This window comes from Trematomus bernacchii, unplaced genomic scaffold (genome assembly GCF_902827165.1).
Source record: "Trematomus bernacchii unplaced genomic scaffold, fTreBer1.1, whole genome shotgun sequence".
NCBI classification, from domain to species: domain Eukaryota; kingdom Metazoa; phylum Chordata; class Actinopteri; order Perciformes; family Nototheniidae; genus Trematomus; species Trematomus bernacchii.
This window is the reverse complement of record NW_022987668.1, coordinates 828,463-850,642: the sequence shown is the minus strand read 5'-3', so window position 1 is coordinate 850,642 and position 22,180 is coordinate 828,463. Positions and strand designations below refer to the sequence as shown.

At 41.8% G+C, this 22,180-nt stretch overlaps 1 protein-coding gene across 1 annotated transcript in view; it reads right to left on the bottom strand.

Moving 5' to 3' along the window:
• Nucleotides 1-22,180, bottom strand: part of wdpcp (WD repeat containing planar cell polarity effector) — a 75,893-nt gene that overhangs the window by 37,260 nt on the left and 16,453 nt on the right. Inside the window, exons 2-8 of the mRNA XM_034135882.1 lie at nucleotides 18,340-18,424; nucleotides 14,454-14,498; nucleotides 10,878-10,928; nucleotides 8,112-8,182; nucleotides 6,914-6,973; nucleotides 6,408-6,522; nucleotides 1,180-1,316 (exon numbers count right to left, since the gene is read on the bottom strand). Coding sequence (XP_033991773.1) covers nucleotides 1,180-1,316; nucleotides 6,408-6,522; nucleotides 6,914-6,973; nucleotides 8,112-8,182; nucleotides 10,878-10,928; nucleotides 14,454-14,498; nucleotides 18,340-18,400 — 540 coding nt within the window. The 5' untranslated portion in view covers nucleotides 18,401-18,424. The remainder of the gene's footprint in view (nucleotides 1-1,179; nucleotides 1,317-6,407; nucleotides 6,523-6,913; nucleotides 6,974-8,111; nucleotides 8,183-10,877; nucleotides 10,929-14,453; nucleotides 14,499-18,339; nucleotides 18,425-22,180) is intronic.

The window sequence follows — 22,180 nt, the reverse complement described above, 5'->3', positions numbered from 1 at the left end:
CTCTTCTGTTTTTTTTTTTCTGCTGGCGTTTGCTGGTCAGCAATAATCAAAAACCACTTTCTGTGGGCCGGATTAGTTTAGCCCCCCCTCAACGCCCCCCACTCTCCCTTCTCCAGCTTAGCCCACTGGACCAGGGCGATGTTGTGTGTGTGTGTGTGTGTGTGTGTGTGTGTGTGTGTGTGTGTGTGTGTGTGTGTGTGTGTGTGTGTGTGTGTGTGTGTGTGTGTGTGTGTGTTTGTTGTGGGGGATGGGTAGTTGTGCGTGTGTGTGCACATGTGTGTATGGAGCAGCACATGCATTGACAGAGGTGTGGGGTGTACACTATGGGGGGGGGGGGTGTCTTATCAGGACTCTGCTTCTGGAGACAGACGCACGGCAGGAACGATTGCTTTAATACACACCCACATGTACACGCACACACAACCACACACACCTTAACAAAAGGGCCTGGCAGTAATGTGATAATGCCAGGGTTAGCGGTTAGCCAGCTAGCAAGGGAGGGAGGACAGAGTATAGTTTTGTTTTGGGGGAGGGACGACCGGGTCGGCACAAAATCGGACTTTTTACTAACACTTACAAAACACCTCCAGATCAAGTGCCTCAATACACACTTTTATGAGAGATTAATAGACAGAAACAGCAAAGATATAGAGAGTAAGAGGCACATTTAGACAAAAGGTTCCCATGGTGACTACATTCACCTGTTGTGCACAAAGATACAAAGCCCGAGTTGGGCCAATAATCATAATTTACAAACTGCATTAAGCCAAAGGTTAGGGCACGAACAAGTATAATAGATTCTGATAGTTAACTGATTTAACTAGCGAAATGAAAGTTACATTTTTGCTAGATTCAGGCAGTTTGTGAAGTAATCTCTATAGACAGAAGTCTGCAAATGAATTAAGAAGCAACAGGTTAAGATTTTCTTATTTGGAAGACTCCTGGTTTCAAATCAAAGTTAATTTGTAGTCCGGGAAGTATTGACACACAATGTTTCAGCGTGCCATCAGATAGGATAGGAATTAGACAATAATATGGGACGACATGTTACTGCCTTTCTTTGTCTGTCTTTACTTTCTCCTTCTGACTCTCACTTCATCTTCTCACACCAGTCTTAGTGCACACAGAATCTCTCAGGCACACACACTTTACTCATGCACATCAATGCGTTGACTGTACCTTGATTTCAGAGGGTGAGAGTTTGTCTGTTCGCCGGCCAGTCTCCGGGGTCTCCTGGTTCTTTGGGTTGAGGTAGACGGCAGCCACCTGGCTCTGCTCCAGGAAGGACAGCAGGATCAGCCGATCGCTCAGCACCGCTGGGAACAACAGCATGATCATTAATGTCAAGATTAAAAACAACAACAACAACAACATTACATTACATTTAGCTGACACTTAAATTGAAAGCCACTTACAATAAGTGCAATAAACCACAAAGACACTAACTCAGAACAACAAGAAAAGTGCAGGTACATTCACGTCAAAATAAGCCAAATCATTGAAGTGCTGGTGCATTCAAATGGGCTGAACTCATGAAGAGCTCCATTTCTATTCTTATTTTCTGATTTAATGGCCAAGGTAAAGGTGAAACAGTCCTGAGGTCAATGGGGAGCTCATTCCACCATTTTGGATCCGGGATAACAAAGAGTTGTGTTTTTGTTGAAGTGTACCTGGGTCAAGTAAGGGTGTAGAAAGCCCATTGACCCATGCATAACGAAGTGCACATGCTGGGGTGTATGGTTTGATCATCTCCTGGATGTGGGAAGGACTGGATCCCCTCACAAAAGTATAGGCCAGTACCAGTGTCTTAAAGCGGATTTGGGTGTGTAGGGAGTGCAGGAGGGGTGTAGTGTGGGAGAATGTAGGATTGAAACCCAGTTGAGCTAAATCATGTTGAGATGACAGTTATAGAGTTCACTATCTCTTTTCAAAGACATCAACACATTCAATGGTAACCAAACAAACTTTTCTGAACAGAGCCTAGCCTTTTGTCATTATCCTCTAAATGTTCCTCTCTCCTTCCTGCTTCCTCTTTTTCTTACCACTGCCTCCTTATTCTTTGTATCTCCTTCTTCCTGTTCTCTCCTCTCTTCCCCTGTCAGTGTACTGCAGGCTCTAAAGGCCTTTTTGTGGTAGAAGAACACACTTGATCCTGTTCAACTCTTCAGGAGCTGCATGGAAACACTGATTAGCAATTAAGCCCCCCTCTCCTTCAAATTAATCTGTTTATGAAACCAATTAAATGGAAAGTAGGGGGGGTTGTTACACATGTCTCTCAGATATCCTGCTTTGAGTTGAACGAGTAAGGCTGCACCCCGAGATTTAGAAATCTAACCGCCAATTAACCACGGCATGTGTGTATTTATAAAACGTGCGGGTATTGGTATGATTACACTTCAAATCATCCTGTTGTGTGAACATTTCAAATTAATATGCAAATATTTACGAGGGAAGTGAAACATCGCATGGAAATACAGAAAAACTAGCAACTGAAATCAGGTCAATGGAGTCGGTGTGTCCTTATGTTGACGTTGGATTAGAAATCATTAGTAAAGAGAACTGGTCCAAGGCTTGAACAAAATGCAGCCATTAACGAAGCATTGGCTCTTTTTCGAAACAACGCTTAGTGCAATAGTAAGCGTCTTTGTAATAGATTACAGTCAAATCAAGTTAAATGCAGTTTAGTATTGATCTCTACGGGTGTCTATAAACGGGATTACATTTAATCCCATTCATTCCCAAATGAAGGAGGGGATATGAAACCAGGCTGCGGCCCAATCTGGGACCAGGTGGCTGATTTGGCATTAAGGGCCAGACCTTTATGACACACAAACCACACACACACCACACACACACACACCACACACCACGCACACCCCACACCCCACGACACACACACAACACACACACACACCACACACACACACACCACACACACACACAACACACACACACACCCAAGACACAACACACACACACACACACACACACACCACACACACACACACACACACACACACACCCAAACCCTCTAGACACAAGCATACATGCACAGATAGCAACATATACATTCATACATGCAACCATGCTTTATGATTTCTCAGTTACACACACATTTACACCCACTATATAAACCTTCAGCATGTTGAAACACGCACATAGACACACAGACAGAAAGACACAGACACACATTCCCCTAAATCCATTTAATGCCATCTCCTCAGCAGCATGTTGACATAAGAGGCCAATGGGCTTAACCAAAGCACATTTAAACATGGGGTAAATGAAACGGGCTATGAAAAATCACTTATAAGGATTGCTTAATCGCGGAGCATATGCTCAGCTTGGCCCAGCCATCGGCCAAAGGAAGCCGGTAATACTTTGATGGTGTAAAATATGTGTAATCTACAGCTCTGTATGATGCAATGATGGTGGAAACGGGAAGGTAGCCGGCATTGAGCATACAAACTTTAAGGGAGGACAGTAAGCCGGCTTTGTCACATCGTGAAACAAAAAACAGTTCTGGCTGCCGTCGCTTGTTGTCTCAGGGACAAACACGCAGCAGGCCTCACATTCAGCCGGATCCATGCAAATCAGAAAGAGGATTTACTCCAGCGTTCACATACTGTAACCCAGTGGCGAACCGTCAGGGCCTTCAAGGTATTCAGAGAATACCCTGGAACACTCAGACAAACAAAAAAATCGATTTAATTTTATAAATAAAATGTATACAAAATGAATAAATGAGAATCGTATCTGTGTTGTTGATCTGTAATATTACAGTGTTACGTTGATTTGTTTGTCCTTCTCGGACCATGCACTACGCATTTCAGTGGTTTTGTGCAAGCAACCAATCAGATCTTATTCTGGGTCTCTGGGTAGAATATCCTTCAACCAAGGTATTCTATATCCTTGATAGAATGATCAACCAATCATATATTGATTTGTAGCCAATGGGCGTATTCTTTCAGAGTTTCCCTCGGTTCCAGAGTATTCTAGAAGGCCCGGTAGTTAACTGGCTCGAGACAGAGGATCTAGATAAATGCCACGAAGCAATTCATATGCCGTTTTATTGTTTTTAACGTTGAAATGGCAAGTGCAACAGGTGAAGATGATATAGTTGCGGAATTGTTGTGAGTACCCTTTTCAAGACGACAATTCAGTGAAAAGACAGACATTATAACGGCGGGGGGGGGGGGGTGTGTGTGTCTACAGAAGGTCCAGTTGTGATAGACACGGTTCGCCACTGCTGTAACCTGCTCGCTTTAGTAAGTTGTCAAATCCTGTTCCCAAAATGTAAACGAATTATCTGTCTTTGTAAAGTGACTGACATTTTATTGAAAGATTTTCCTACGTTTGAAACTAGAGAAAATGAAAAGGACACTATTTTAATATTTAAGTCATCTTTTTGGTCACTTTTAAAGCAATTATGACAAATATTTGCTTGTTGTAGCTTGTCAGAGTATTACAAGATAAATGATAATGAATTTGATATTGTTTGGTTTTTAATTGTTGGTCTGACATATGACAATTAATGTATGTATGAGTATTAATGTCTTATCCATCATGTGCTACCTTATAAATGATTATTAATCTCCTTTTCTGATTTGTGGATTTGTATGTAGTTTTTTTATGTATTTAAGTTTATTTAGTTTTGCATTTCTTGTAACCGTAACTTTGTTAAGTTTCATACTCTTAAAAAGTTATCGAGTATGAAAAGAGCCCTTAGCTGCCACCCTATATTTGACATTTGACCTGGCATTGCAGTCATTGAACATACAAATGCATACAGAGATACAAAAATGACACTTCTACCTAGGCTGTCACAACACCACACACACACACACACTCGTACAAAACTTCATTGTAATTGTAAACTGTTTCAGTAATTGCACGTTGTGAATGTGTTTGACGGTGTGATCTCGCCTGGCTCTCTACTCTAATTGTCTAAGGCTAATTTAACAAGTGACAGATGTGAGAACAGCCTCTAACCTACTCCCCCCTGCAACACACATATACACACACACATATACACACACACCCCGGAACCCGCCCTCTCACAACCATTACTCTAATAATTAGTGCCTCTGAGGCTTTGAATGGAACACAGCGGGATGTGAGAGTGTGCGCGTGTACCTGGGTGTGTGTGTGTGCCATTGTGTATGTGGGCGTGTGCATGTGTGTCCCAGTGTGCCTGTTAATGTGAGACGACATACAGTAAGTGCTTGTTGGTCTATGTAAAAAAAGTCTCTAATTACATATGTTTGCATGTGAGAACGAGAAAAGGAGAGGTTTGTGTCTGTCTGTGTGTGTGTGTGAGTGTGTGTGTGTGTGTATGTCTGTCTGTATGTATGTGTGTGTATGGAGGCTTTATCAGGTGTCTGGAGACCCCCGACGGAAGCAGGGAGGGCGGTGTTATGAACAAATAATTGATACAGAAAGAAAGAAATAATTAGCAGATTTGGGCCGGTGTCCATGGTCCCTTATTCTCTCCTGCCAGGTCTGCAGAGCGAGGGGGGGGGGCGGCGCTCCCTGGAGGAACGCACGATGGACGGAAAAACACTGATGGATGCTCTTAAGGGAAGGCCCCTGGACACACACAGCACAAAAGGATTTGGCCGCAATTAGCTGGCAGAGTCGCCAGGCTCACCTGTGGCACCTGTTATGTGTGTGAGAGAGTGCTTGTGTGACAAAGTGGCGAGGAGAGTGGGGACTGTGTGTGTGTGTGTGTGTGTGTGTGTGTGTGTGTGTGTGTGTGTGTGTGTGTGTGTGTGTGTGTGTGTGTGTGTGTGTGTGTGTGTGTGTGTGTGTGTGTGAGCAGGTGTAAACACACAATCGGTGCTGACAGAGTGAGAGAAAGAGCGTGGTGGATGGTTTTGTGGTTTTAAAACACTGAACATTTACATGCAAATGTCTCTCTGTTTGTTTTTCTGTGTGTGTTTGTGTGTGTGTGGTTGTGGGCAGTGATAGGTAGTCCAACCATGTGGCGAAAACAATGATGTTTGTGTCCTTAAATCTCCTTAAACCATGATGAACCTCTGGAATATTTAAGTCTGACATGCATTGTAATTTCCTTCAGATTCAGTGAAAGCAAACACTGGGAGAAAGCCTTCTTTACGGCCATAACAGGCGCTATGGTTATGCAACACTTCTAATTAGCATCAGCAGCACCAAAGTAAAAGAAATGCCATACAAAACATGTCTAAAGGCTTCAATGCAGTGGATACCAATGCTGGATTAAACATTATTTTCTTTACAGAAATACACACATTTAATGTACATATTGTACGCCAAAGACTGAAATACAAGCTTCCTGAAGACTGGACCAGCCTTTGTGTGTGTGTGTGTGTGTGTGTGTGTGTGTGTGTGTGTGCTTTTGCATGTATGTATGTGTGTGTGTAACTAACCATCAGCAACAGTGTTAGCTGGTAGTCGGCCCACTAATGTGCGGTCTATAAACACTTGTTCTAGCTGAGGTCCATTCAGGGTCAGGGTCACCAGAACTCCACTGCTCAGCAACACCTGCAGAGTAACACAAACCACCTTTAATCTTGCAATAGACAAAGATTCAACAATAAAAGAGTCTAAAATGTAAATGTGCAAAGTAATTGAAAGAGTAAGAATCTATAAGTTCTATCTTATCTGATCTTGACACCATCCCTTTTACAGAAACACAGCGAAAAGTGCTTCAAACTGCATTAAGAAACATGTGACTGCATCTTTTCGTTCTACTCAGAGTGAGTAGAATGTGACCAAATCACCATGTATGTGTTTCTATTTTGGTCTCGCTTGTAACATCTGTCCCTGAGGTTTCTTGCATTGTTTCCCGTCACTATGAGCATTGTGTGTGTGTGTGTGTGTGTGTGTGTGTGTGTGTGTGTGTGTGTGTGTGTGTGTGTGTGTGTGTGTGTACCTGGCAGCAGTGCTTGTTCCTCCATCTGGTGTGAACGCAGGTGTTGGTCTGCAACAGTTCCTGGATGAGCGCAATAGATAAACAGAGAGAAATACCAAGAAGAAAGTGAACCGGGGTCCAAACACCAAATGCAACTAGTAGGTTCAGACACACAGACCTGACGCAATATAGAATTGTGTTTAACCAGGTAGAAAATGTATATGTCACGTTAGGAACTAAACCAGAAAGAGTGGTTTCTAACCTGTGGACTTTCTCATTGTCTGAAAGGGATGACTTTCTACCTTGCTCTTGAAAGGATACGTTGTTTCCTTAAAAACAAACTGGATAGGTTTTGGAAAATCTGGAAAACCTTTTTTTACGACTTCCTGGAGCTTATTGGTCTACAACATGATTGGTATGTAAAGTCTGTCTTGTTTATTAAGTGTTTGAAAAGTGGTTTCTTTTTGCCTCTAATGAAGTTTGAAACAGTGAACTCCGGCGTAACAATTCACTGAGTTTCCTCCTCGTTGTGCCGCCCATACTTGCATTAATTATCCTGCTGGTACACAGCACCGGACCCTACTCACCACAGGTGTCCCTGCAGCACTTCCTGCTCAGGGAGGGGTGGGAGAGAGTTGAAAGAGGATGCAGGTAAGGACTTCTTGTGTGCATGCCAGCGTGTGTGTGTGTGTGTGTTTTGTGAATGTGTGTAAGGTCAGTCATTCCTGCCACATTCCAAACCCAGCTGGGGTGATTGGATGGGAGGAGAGAGGGACGGAGGGGGAGGAGGAGGAGGTGTGGAGGTGAGATGGGGTGTTTCTCGTTTCAGACAATGGTTACGGGTGAGAGGAGGGAGGTGGGGAGTGTGTGTAACAGCCACAGACAGGTTCCAGCAAACAAAGCTAGGTCTGTGCTGCCACAAGTACAGAGGAGGGGGGGGGGGGGGAGAGGAAGGGAAGGAGGAAGGGAAGGAGGGAGGAAGAGAAGGGAGTCTGCAGCCCCCTGATCCCCTCAAATATCCCCCTCGATGACAGAGCTCGGCCGAAAGAGAAGTGATGAGAGAGAAGAGGGAGAGGGGAGAACAAACGGGGGAGAGAAGAGAGAGAATGCCCCTATTTGTTAATCAATCGGCCGTTTCGGAAAGGGAAAACTCAGAAAATCCCCAGAGGGAGGAAGAAGACAAGGGGGGGACGGAGGGTTTAACAGAGGGGGCGGGCACCTCGAACTCCTTCAGCGAATCGCGTAGCTTCTCCGGTCGGCGGTTACTGGGGGTCCACGAATAGCCTCGAGCTACGAAGGAAAAACACGAGAAGAATCTGGAGATCATGTGACTCGAACTTTTTTTAGACACAGGAGAAATTTATATTTTTTTAAGAAAGGCCCTCATGGGGATTCAGAAGAATGTGGCACCAACAACCAGAAAGGGTAAAGGGGTTAAACTCGAGATCTATGTATGAAAAGGGGGGGACATGAGGAATAAAGGGTGATGACAAGCAATCAGGCGGAATAAAGAGATGCAGGTACACGAAGCAGGCATCCCACAATGCAATGCTGAATCTGTTGGATGCATACAGAGCAATGTCAGCACTCCCGTAATTTATCGAACCTGAGTTGAAACGTTTCCCATGTTCAAAAGTTCACATCATTTTTATCAAGAAAATAAAACATTTTCTGAGTCTAGCATTTCAAATGTGATGATTTTCTGTTCTTCTCTGTTGTCATATTTAGGTCAAATTGTTACCTTTTTGGTTTTGGACTGTTGATAGGACAAAACATGCAACTTGAAGATGTCCCTTTGAGCTTTGGATCATTGCAATTGACCTTTTTCACCAATGATCTGCCATTTTATAGACTTCATTGAAAGATAATAAACAGGTAAATCCTTTTTCTAACATATTTGCACCATTGGTATCCGTTAATGCATATGTAATCCTCCTATATTAAATTGACTAGACAAGAGTATATTTACTCTGTAATGCCTGTCCATGGATGGGCCTTTAAAAACATATAGAACTGAACAAGAAAATACATACAAAAACTGAAGAAAAGACACATTGATACAATAAAACGATCATATACGACTTGACGACAAGCACCAGATCATTCAAGACTGACTACAACTTGAGTTTAAAATGATAAAAAATGTGATTTATTTTGAGGGTAACAAGTAAAGGATCCAACAAACAGCAAAAGGTAAACAAATAAAATGAGGTTTTTCCAGATGGCAACCTGTGTTTCTGAGAAAAACTATATTGATTAAAACCAAGAGGCCACTAAAGAACAAGAGCACCTAGATATTAAAGGTCACCTATCATGCTATTTTTAGGCAATAGCATAGGTCTCAGATAAATAAAAATATATAAAAAACATGTCTATGAAGTGTTTTGCTCAAAATACCAAACAGATCACCCATTCTAGCCATGCCTCATATCCCTCTATTTCACTTCCTGTTTCAAAAGTGCTGATTTGGGGTATAAAGCTTAAAAAAATGTGGGACCCGGCAGCTACTGTCTAAACTAAATACTGCCGTGATGAAACGCCATATCATGGATTATCAAGGATTATTTCTGAAACAGTATGGAGCTCAAAGGCTTTCTCTCTTGCCGGTTATACCACAAGGTGAGTTCCTTTTTATTTCCTGCTTCTTCACACACATGCTCTCCAGTACAGGTTAGCTCTGAGTGTTAGCGATGCTAATGTAAACACCGACCATATTACGTCCAAAACAGTCGGGCATTGTTTCTGATAGCAACGTTTCTGATAGGGCCGTGGGTCCACATTTCAGATATTACGTCATATCGGACGCAAATCTGGATCAGCTCCGTTGTAGCCCCGCTTTTAGAGATTTGGGTACAGAGGAAAAGAGAGGGTTTTATTTTCTGACGCTGCGTGAGTTCCCTGACACACCGGGGACACATATTTATGTATAAAAGACATCAAAAAGTGCATTTTGCATGATAGGTCCCCTTTAATAGATTAATTGTAATCAAGCATATTCAATTAAATGAACAAAACGTCACATATCTTGTTCCTCAGAATAAGGCAGTAGAGATCACTTGTGAGTTTTTGACAGCAACATTGGTTCCCCTAAGTACAGTAGCTATGTCACTCATTTACATACATTTTTAAAACTTTATGTAAAACCATTGCTGACCATATAGAAACTACAGAGATGTGTAGCTTATATTTCTGACTACCATATCCCCAAAGCAGCGAAAGTCTGAAATCTGCTGCTTACAGATTGATGCAGCTGCACTTACGGAGGGAAAATATTCATCTGAAAGCAAAATGTCCCTTCAAAAACACACACAGTGGTCCTCGAGGAGAAGCAAATATTTAATCGTGAGGACTTTTGGCGCTCTTGAGTTGAGTTATCTCCCAAATGCAACCTCACAGTCAGCAGCACATATCTCAACACGTACAACACCAAGGCCCCTTCGTTTTAATTTCCCAGCCCTCCCTTTCCCCCTCCATCTCTAGCGGTTAAACAGAGGGAGGCAAGGATATGAAGAAAAAACAGCTAATTGAATTTGTGCATCTGCTTCTGCCCACGCACATACATGAAGTTCAGTGAGAGAGAAATGGAAAAGGCAAGACTGCTGTTTCCAACATGGAGCAGTCACTGCCCTTAATTTAACACGGTCCCTCTTTTCATCTTAACTGAAACAAACTATTAAAAGAAGCGGGATTCTCTAATAAGAATGAGTGGGAAGAGGAGGTAAACAGATGCATGCAAATAAGGGTGGGGGGGGGGGGGTCAGGGGAGAGAGGAGGGAGGGGATGAGTGTTCGTCTCCTGATAAGAGTGTTTGTATTCCACTACTGGGTGAAAAGCAGAGAGAGTGAGGGGAAGAGAGGGAGAGAAAAGAGGGACAGTGATTTCTGGAAGATGGTCATCCACTGGTGAGATGGTCAGGGCTCAAACACATTGATATGAAGATGACATTGTTTAAATCACTCTTTGAGTTCCTCTGTTGGGCACTTACCTTCACAGAAATGGAGTTTCTCATTGTAGTAGTGATGCTCCAGGGGATTAGCTGGAAGAAAATAATAAAAAGGCCAATTAGAGGGCTGGATTTGGAAGATAAACAGCATATGGAATAACATGGTGTACTGTGGAGATAGCCATAGGGTAAGGATGACATAAAAGCTTCTTAGCTATTCAAAAGTGTACAAATATCAGTGGTTCCCAGTAAAAGGAAAATAATAAGCCACTAGCAGACTGGTTTAAAGTGATGCATGACATTTTTTGTATTTGAATACGTTACACTTGATGGGACTTTATGATAAATATTGGAATTGATGAACTAAGTTATCAAACCGTATAATAGATTTCAGGTAAAAGAGCATCAGATATTGTATAGCCCCCGAGTTTTCTACAGAAAAACACAGATTTGTTTGTATAACAATTCATTTAGCTGAAGCTTTTATCCAAAGCAACTTATAATAAGTGCATTAAACCATGAAAAATCGAACTAAATGACATTACTTTTAATAAGCTAAACCATTGTGCTGTTAGTTTGAGTTGTATTGTTTTGTTTGATTAGGTTTTAAACACCCATTGACTCTCTACCTAAATAAAAAGAAAATATCTCAAAAAAAAGAAAGACCCTAAACATTGTGGTCATGATAAATGATTATGTGATGTGGATAATGAGGAACAGGAAACTAAGCTGCAGCTCAAACATCCCCCTTTAGCTTTGAGAGACCTTGTTGGCAAAGTGCAGCCGGTAACGTGCCTCGTGGCCGGTGACGGTGTGGTGGCCGGCCGCTGGCAGGCAGAACACCTCCAGGATTAGTAGTATTAATCAGATAAGGGGGTGAGGGGCCAGACAGGCCCAGACATGGGCACCTGCTCTGGGGCTGGGTGGTGGGGGGGGGGGGGTTTGGCTGCAGGCGACCCTCGGAGCTGCTCCAATGAGCCTGGGTCTACCTCTAGTGGGGAGAGGGGGAACTAACATTTCAGAGAATGTTCAGAGAGGGAGAGGGATACACACTTCAGCTCGTGGGCATTTCAATGAAGCTGATATCAGGATCAGAGTTTGGTTTATTGCCTCAAAAAGGAGTCTGCTCTCCTGTAGGAAGGTGAATACATAACCACAGCAAGAGAAAATAAAAATGTAAAATAAGAGCCAATATAGAAATATTTTAAAAGCTATTGTGAATCAAAGGAAGTGATGAGAAATGTGAATATAGGGTTTGTTACTATGTTTGTCTGTCTGTCAGCAGGTTTACGGTAAACTGCTGGACCACTTTCCATTGAACTTGGTGGAAGTGTAAAGCATGGGACAAGGAAAAAAACATTTAATTTTAGAGCAGATCCGAATAACAACACGTAAACACGCTGTATTTTTCACTTATGGGCGGCCTCGGAGGTGCTCTGGGGTCTCCCAAGTGCCCATCTGGTTACTTATTTGGTCAGAAATAATAAGTTGTTTGGATAAATAGTCAAGATTTTCAGGTACCTTAAATGCAATATCAACAATGACAGAGGAAATGTAATAGAAGCTAAGTATTGGGGCAGTATTTTGTTTTAAAATGTCTGCCTGAGCACACACACACGCAATCATACTTTTTGTTCGTATTTCCAGGATGAATGCCAAAGTCTTCATTCAATATATCAAACGGCCAAACGGTAATCTAATCGAATGTAATCTATATGCAATCCTATCATGACCTGAGCAATCGTTACAGCACTGAGTGAAAATGTTTTTGGATAGTGATTCTGCTCCGTCTCCCCCCCTCCCCCCCCTCCTCCTCCCTCCACTCTGATATCAAGCCACACTTTAGTAATCCTCCAAATGAAAGGATTTGGAGCGAGAGCATCGTCTCCCCTCTGAAGATTGCAATGAGAGAGAAGGCAGCTTCTCACATGAGAGAGAAGGGAGAAAACCCTGTGATGAGAGGGAGAGACATACTGTACACAATGTGAGAAAGAACAAAAATATACATGGAGGGAGAAAAAAACGAGGCAAGAGGAAGGGAATGAAAGAAAGGCGGGACCATTGAGACAAAAGCAAAAACATGAAGATGTTAAATTGAGTTGATGGGGGAAGAAGAGACATGACAGAGGGATGTTACTGTATGTCTTCAAGAAGAGAGAACGAAAGCAAGAGAGGGTTTATGCACTCTTACAGATATGCATGATACACCTTAAAGCACCTCTCATCAGGATCTTATTTAAAGAATGGATCAGATAATGAAAGGTGTTGCTTTTAGTGACAAACTCACAGAGTCTTTGAGCACATTGTTTTGGTTTTATGGATCACATTTTCACTGTTTTTGGTTCACTTTCAATGTTCTCATCAGTGACAAAAAAAATCTCTGTTAACACTTTGTACACTTCCTACTCGCAAACCAAACTGAAGACAGACATAGTTAGTGACTAACTGGTGAAACTAGTGGAAAATGTAGATCCTTATAAGTGCCAGACTTGGGTCTGAAAAGTTTTCAAGAGTCATGAATCGTCCAGAAACATGACCCTGTTAGCCAGGGGCGGACTGGGGCATCTCGACCGGCCCACTTCGGTACCACTAGTAAATTGTCAACGGGGGGGGGGGGGGGCCCACTTCGGCATTCGACCCAAACATCCCGATGGCCAGTCCGCCACTGCTGTTAGCTAATATGTTTGTCATACTACCGTAATACGATAATGATGCAGATAAAACAAGACATTTCTAGTATTTTTTTTGTTAAAGGAAAATAGATAGTAATAATAACTCAAATTTGAACCCATACTTTATTTAAAAATGTACTAATCCTTGTATATTTTTTTATAAGACAAAGTATTTTAGCTATAATTGAAGAGTGCCAAGTTAAGAGTTATTTGAATATGTTTGACTATCCGATTATCAGTACAAATTAAGTCAGCCGAGTTTCATTGTCAAGGTCTTTCAAACAGATGATGGCAGTCTAATTTGCTACCTTTCACAGGTCACTCAGTGCAAATCTCAAAATGCTTCAAGATGCATCATTTTCACTAAGAAAAATGACTACACACAAAGTCAAGAAAAGCAAACTAAGAGACAGCTCGACCCTCCAGTGCTCGGGCCGCGGGGGAGCGATCTGAGCGATGTGAGCACTTCCTGATGGTAAGGGAAGCCTATAGGCCCGAGGCAATATGAGGCCGGACTACATGGGGCCTCTTGCTATGTGATCTAGACGAAAGTCAACAGTTTAGTTTCCATATCGCTGTGTGGCAAGACCCCGGGTCAACAGCAACACAGGGAGTGTAAGAGATAGAACCAGGGAGGCCTAATAACCTGCACGTATGTGTGTGTGTGTGTGTGTGTGTGTGTGTGTGTGTGTGTGTGTATATAGGGCTTTAGGGTGCAAATCCTGCATACTAATAGCCTCTGTGTGGACAAGTGTATCTGTGGCAAGACTTTAAAATGCGCAGGAGCAATAATTTGTGCGTCTGTGTGTGTGTTTGCAGCTTATGGCAGCGTGGGAGGCAGCAGAAAGCCCTTCTTCATATATAAGGAAATCACATACATTCCAAAAACAAGACAAATGCAACTTATCTTAAACACAAACAGACATCCAATATAAACACTATTTACCTGGCTCTCCTTTATCGTAGTACTGATAGGTGCCAATATCTGTATCTGTAGGGGGGGGGGGGGGGGGGAGAGGGAGAGAGAGAGGGAGAGAGGGAGATGAACATCTAGCTGTCAGGGAAAAGCAGAAGACAGATCAGCAATTTCGCACCGTGGGATAAACAATCGCTATCAGCCAGTGGCCTGTCCCGTCTGCCAGCACCACAGTTTAGATAAGACCCTGTGAGGGGGGAGGAGGGAGGGGGGGGCCGGGGGGAGTCCGAGCCCAGGATGGAGGGGGAGGCAGAGGGGTATTAATAAAGACAGGAGTGCGCCATAACCCATCCCACCTGAGGGACAGACTGATTTACACACATGCAACATATACATTAAAAAGTCGACACACACAGCAGGCAGATACGGAAAACATATGAGCAACACACACATAGCAGGCACACACACTAGTAGATAAACACACACACACACAAACTGCTGAGCGGAGCCTTTTTGCCAGTGTTATTCCTGCAGGCCCAGAACCATAAGCAGCCAGACTCAGATTCGCACAACACATCGTTTCTTTATCGCTGCACTGCTGCTGCTCCTGAGGCCAGGTCACACTAATACAACAGGACAGCTGATGGCACACACACAAACACACTCACCACTATAACTAATGGCTTGATGACACTTTTTCCAATTCTGACAAGGATAGTGATTTTGTAACCTTGAGTATCTGCCAATATCAGCCTGACCCTTTTCTATGAAACAATGACTAAAGCATCAAAGGAAAGCACTTGCGTTGAAAGTGGTTTGAATGCATTGCTTCAATTATTTGCATGATGTCTCAGTCTGTGTGAAGTTACACCAAACTCAATTTGTTTGACTGACATCTTTTAAAGGAGAGGAGTCATGGCCATTTCCACTGATCATAATTCCATTGTTGAGGTCTACTAGAATAGATTTATACTGTGCATTTTTCCAAACTCACATTGGTTTCTCATACAGCATCTCTGTAAACTACTTGTATTTACTGAATTTCACTCTCTGCCTTTAACGGCTCGTTGTAGCTCCAATAGCTCCAGCCCCCACCCTCCCTGTGAGCACAGTGTGCTCTGATTGGTCGGGACGTTGTGAATCGCGCTGAGCTCCGTGGAGGTGTTGTTTCCTTGTTTAGGATACATAGCGAAACACAGCCAAACTCATCCTGAGCACACACAAACTCACATCCGAAGTAAAAACAATAAGTGTGGCTTGATATTGAGTAAGAAAAAGGTTGATAAACGCTGTGAGAATGGGTCTGCAGAGAGAATTTTGCCGCAATCCCAACTGTCTGTTATCAGCCTGCAGCCAGGGAGGAGAAATCAGCTGAGCTGCCTGCTCCCTGCACACAGATGTGTGTGTGAGGAAGTCCGTGGATCGGTCAATTTGGACCAATCAGCGGGGGCTTAACGTAACGGCTCCGCGGACGTAACGTAACGGCTCTTCGGGATTGGTCCATTTCGTTCCGGGTACCGCTTGACATCATGCCGTACCCGGAACGAAATGGAAGACTCAAATGGGCAGTGACGTATCTCCAACGAGGCGTTTTGGGGAGGTCTTCTCTGTGTTAGAGTTTTACTCGCTACAGGGTGTACTTTGAGGGTTTTGACTCTGCACACCGTTTACATGCATAAAAACCTTCATAACACACAAGGGGACGGGTAATAACCGGAAAAGCATGACACCTCTCCTTTAAGACATTTAAAAAGTGTCTTCTTTGAAAGATAATTACTGTCTGATATGGTTTGTTCAAATACTAAGTAAAAACGACTTAATGACATCTATCTACTCCTCTCTAATTGAAGAAACATGAATCTATGAATGTGCAGATACTTTTTATTTGATATAAATGAATGTACTAGAGTCAATAAGATATATATTACATGTGTAGGAAGTCCATGCTAAGTGTACATGTACTGGAGCCGTACAATTTTGATATCACACTTCTGGAAGTTTAATATTCAACTTTCATTGGCTTTCAACGTACTCAAAATCATACTTATGTTTTCAATTTCCATTTCAATTTCCACAGTGAAATTCAAATGTCAAACTGCTCGTAAACCAACTTCCAACTGAAATTCTAGTGTCTAAACTAATCCTAAAGCTAAACTAGTTTCCGGTGGAAGTAAGAACAAACAAAACCCTTCTTTTACATTATAGTTTTGGTTTTCCGTGAGGCTGCTTAATGTCCAACATTAGCAGATGGTATAGTTGTAAGAGATGTCTGCTTTGGTGTGCAGCTGTACAGACGTGATGAACGCATGTAGGGCATACAAATACACATAGAAAACATTTGTTTCCTAGCATTGAACAGCAGATGCTGCTTTTATGAATACATATGATTGTTTTTGAGGTGGATGTATATGATGTAAGCACGGTGGTGATAGGGAGCGTCACACCTCAGTGACCAGGCCTTTCCGCGCAGATGTATCCCTCCACATTTCTTTCCAAGATAGCACAAGACACACACAGCGGGAGAAAACAAACAAATAAGGATATGTCACCATCACCTGGGATGTACCTTTGTGTACATAAACACACACACATACACACACACAGACACAGCCTGCCACTGAGAGACACTATCTGGGTCTAAGGCTCAGCAGACTGTGAAAGACAAGACAGAATGAAAGGAAGGAGAAAACAAGAAAATGGAGAAACAGAGCATTTCCGTCTGACAGAAGAGATGGACTGATAGGTGGCGGGCAGAAAGACGCAGAAGAACTGAAGACAAGTCAAACTTACGCCACACCCACTCTTCCTCACAGGGAAGCATTGCTGGCCGGTATTGTTTCTCAGTGTATGCACGATGGTGATGTATGTGGTGTGTGGCATTAAATTACCATAACTGAGCCATTTGCACACAATATTTTATTTAAGTATTGTGTCTACTGTTCATGTTGAAAGGAAATAAAATTGCTAATGCTAAAGTAGCTGTTCTTCTTGAATATAATCTTAAATAAGAATCATACACACCACTCTTCAAGAGGACCTAGGCAAATACTACTGTATATTCCTAAAAATGTAATATTATGAAGTCTTCTGACGGCTTTCCAGGTAGAGTTGGTTGGATCTGAATAATACGTTTTGAAAATAAAAATAAATCTGTAGCTCACATTATCTCTGCTTTTGGCTAGATGCTAGTAGCATAACAAACCTACATCTATGGCCGTTGCATTATAGGTAATGTAGGCACTTAGTTTTGCCAAGAATGTATTAAAAGTACGCTACATATTTTATGTTTCTTACATTAAGTTCTGATGTCCTTGCTTTTTGCTGTATGTTTATTACTGTTTGAGTACACTGAGAGTACAGAAAAACCTTTGCCAATAAATCAGATTTGAATTAAAGATTAGTTTGTAATCTTAATGTTTAGGTTTTTTTTTTGCTAACGATAGTCTGTTTTATACTTGATCCAAACATGCTCCCCTGTAGCACTCATTGCTACACAAGTTGAACAAATGTTTCCTTGTCAACAGGTGTGGAACGGTTGCATGCCTTTGTCAACATTAGTCCACGTGTGTGGTCTCGTTGTTAGGGTTAGGGTTAGGGGCTAACCCTAACCCTAACTAGTTGCTTGTGGTTATGCTAACCAATCACACTTTAAACAACATACAAACATAAAGAATGTCATGTTTAATGCAACACACACAGAACAATATTTTCTAGAGAGCAAAGAGAAAGTGGAAAAAGACAGTGAGAATTGGTGTTGACTGAGAGTTAGATTGATAGAGTAGATATAGGTGAGGTGGGGAGAAGGTGTGAAAACAAAGTGAGTGATGACAGAGAGAGCAAGAGCAAGACGGAGAGAGGAGAGAAAGACACAGAGAGAGGACGATGGAGACAGATTGAACATGCTGATAAGTGCTACCTTTGACTTGGAGTGAGCTCTTGGTGGACCACAAGTGCAGCTCAGCCAGGCAAAACGCCATCTGATGGAGGAGTGTAACCCGAGTCTGCAGGGAGGGACGGGCGAGAAACAGAACAGATGAAAGAAGAAGAAAGGGCCAAACACAACCACAGATGCATATCTTGACGAGGCAACATAATAGATTGACATAAATAGGCCTAAGGGTCAAACAAAGTATGCATGAAGGCACACATGCACAGACTGATGACTGGCGGCTTCGACCTGGCAAAATCTGCCATTTTCTATAGGAGGTAGTACAATGAATATTAGAGACCACAAAGCACCGATCTCCCTGTGAAGGTTGAAAAGATCCTCAAATGACCAGATGTTAACACAAAGGTTTGTAATCATCAGTGCTGAATATTTACTCACATTAAAACCGACATATAAAAGGTGAAACATGACGAAACCTGCACACATGCTGCTCTACCCTTCATGTGATATATGTGAATGAGAGTAGATGAAGTCAAATGTCACATGGTTGCAGTGCTTCTGTGTGAAAATGGCCAGATACAAGTGCAATCCAGTGTTACTGTAAGCCTGGAAATAAATAAATGCTGCAGCCTCTCAGTTTCAAAAGTGTGTAAATGTGAACAGGACTGGTTAACAACAGCGTTCGAGACGTAGTCACGTAGGCACTTTAACCTGTTACAATAATGTAATTGACAGAAGTTCAGTAAGCTTCAGATTTGTTTCTCATATATACATTTTCAGTTGATGAGAGTATCCTATGTTGTGCATACTTTAGATTGATGTTTTGCTTCTGTGTAGTGCTGATAAGGTGTAGAAATCAATACATTGAATACTTTCTCCTAGGTTTTAACTCCAGTAATTACATACAACAGTTTTGGTAATGGGAACACAAATGATCAGATTGTATTAATGAAAGAAAAGAGAGATAAGTTGATCCATGATTATCATTTTGTTCCCTTTGAACTCATTTTTGAGTGACACAGTAGTGCTTTCCTAGTGTTTCAACATAACACCTTTTTGCATATTTTGGAGCAGCATTTCCTGAACCTGTATAACTAGTGTGATAGAATGACAGTAGGTGTTACTCTACAGGTAAGACTGCACATTTTGACTTAAAAACAACTTTTAAAAGGTTACAGAAAGCCAGACAGACATGCACATGAACTCAGACTGACACTGAGACGAGGTCACGGCAGCCATGTTTGCACCTTCATTCACACGCCACAGGTGAGCGGTGACGGACACACACTTTGGAGCCGACAGCTGAGACAAAGCAGGCAGCATTCCTCACATCAGCTAATGAACACAGCTCCCTCCGTCTTTATTACACATTTTATTCTACAGTCTGTTAACTTCTGTTCCTGGGGGCATTAGCTTCTTCTGTGGGGTTTCTCAGTGGGGTTTATTGATGGTTTGTTATTGAATGTGGATGACGTATTTTGATCTGACTGTGTGAGTGGTAGGAGAGTATTGAACAGCTTATGATGTTTCAGTGATAGGGAAGAATGTCCTACTGTGGAATCAATACCAAATCAATTACAACTGGTATTACAACTGTTGCTTTATAAGTATAACATGTTGTACTGAATATGACTGAATAACCGATGCTACTGCATGAATTACCACAACTACACTTGTTAAAGCATTACAGACCCCAGGTAGAATAGCCAATGCTCATACTACTGTTTACGAGGATCGCAGTAAAGTAAACTATTGCTGCTATTAATCATTGTACTTTAACTCAAACTACTGCGACTACTTCTTGTACAAATTCTTGAAGTGTTAAAATTATCAGTAGACATTTTAAGAAATACATATTTTCTCCAGTACAACACAGAAACACAATAGTGTATATAGTGAAGTATGTTACTGTCAAAACATGACAACACAATGGGGTTTTAAGTAGATTCTCTTTTGAGTTCAACAATTTTACCATTAGTCACTTGTAGTTAGCTTGACTTTATTGATCTTTTTTATGATCTTTATCAAGGGTGTCAAACTCAAATACACAGAAAAAATAGAAAATAAAAAAATGGGTACTATTCGAGGGCCGGACTGGTTCAATGTTTATTGCAAAACTTATTGAAATGAACTTATTGCACATATTAAACCTGGAACTACCAAAGCTTAAATGATTGCCTATAAAAACAACATTAAACATTAAATAATCAGTTGCATTAATTTCTTATGGCTCTATCTGCAGCTTTTCCGGAGTCATTTCTTATGATTACATTTTTCCACAGGCCAACAACAGCTTCAACAAAACTATTTCCCTCAAAGAACAAACCAAACATGTCCTGCTGTCTCAAGAAAGAAAGTGCAGAAGGAAACATCCATGTAAACTCAGTGTGCTGCTCTGTGATGCTAGTTCAAGCCAGATACTTGGCATCTCATCTTGGGTGCAAGTTCATCAATGTTTGGGCTCAGGCTCTGAGCGGAGGAAACCCTCAGGATTGAGTGAAGGTGTGCGGGAGGAAATTAAATCCACCAAGGGCCTTGAGTTTGACACATGTGTCCTATATGCTACAGTTATAATAATGGGAAGATAAGCCTAGCATTTCTTAGATCCCATATCATCGTCATCTGCTCCATAGTTCCTCTTGGAATAAAACCACATTGTACATCTTACATTTATATAATCTGTTCAATATTTAATATTCCATCTGTCATATATTTATGTATATATTTATGTATATATAATACCTTGTTAAATTCAACATGTATATTTTCTACTTTCTTGTTTATTTCTAGTCTTTGAATTTTTATTGTACAATGCCATGTCTTTTTTATGCTGCTGCCACGCAAACATTTCCCAAATTGGGATCAATAAAGTACTATCTTATCTTATCTTATACGAACAGTAACTGGGTTAGCTTAGGCAAATTTCCGATTCAACATGTTCTTTAAACTGCATTCATTAAGACACTTTCTGAGGTTTGAGTTCAGGTTTTGGGAAACTATAAAGAAGTTTATTTTACCAAAACAAACCCATCCTTTAACACATTTTTCTCAATTGTGTGTGTGAAGTTTTTTGCCACATTGAGCAAAGAATGCAAACTGCTTTTGATATTGTTATGTAGATCTTAAAAAAATGCCACTAAGTTAACCACATGCTACATGGGAAGGACACAGATGCACAGACTGTCTGTAAAGTGCAGCTAAAGGTGGGGCAGTACTGCTGTGTGGACCATTCATTTCTCTATCTGTGCAGCTCTCTCTCTCTCTTACTTTCTCTCGTTAACGCTGAGAGGGGACTCTCTCTTATCTCTCCCCTCTGCACCTCATGGTGTGAAAAAAAAAAAATCTCATTTTGACACTCAAACCCCAAAACTACAAGTCCCAACAAAAATACACACAGATAACACCGGCTGCCATGGAAACGCTGGGGCTAGCTTGGCTTGGCAGCGGCGGCGTAATGAGTTTACCGACATAAGAGGATTCTTTTATCCTCTCATAACCAGTCAGCCCTTTTGGAGGTAGAACCTCATTTCAGGCAGCTTTCATTTACTTATTGCCCGTCTGGCTAACCTATAAGTTCTTGAGACCTTGTTCTGCTGTCGGGGTCTTAGGGAATTTACGGCAAAATAAAAGAAACAAGGGGGGGCTGACATTGATACAGAAAAACAGGAGTAAATAGGTGAGTGTGTGGTGGACAGGAATGATGTGTGTGTCCATGAGCCTTGTGGTCACATGAGTATCAGCTCAGGAAACAGAGAGAGAAGGTGAGACATCAACAAAGAGAGGGTTTGTTCAGGATGAGGTGTTCTGAAATTGAATGAAGCTAAATGGTGACTTAAGATCAGTCCATTTCTGTTGATCTTCTATGCTG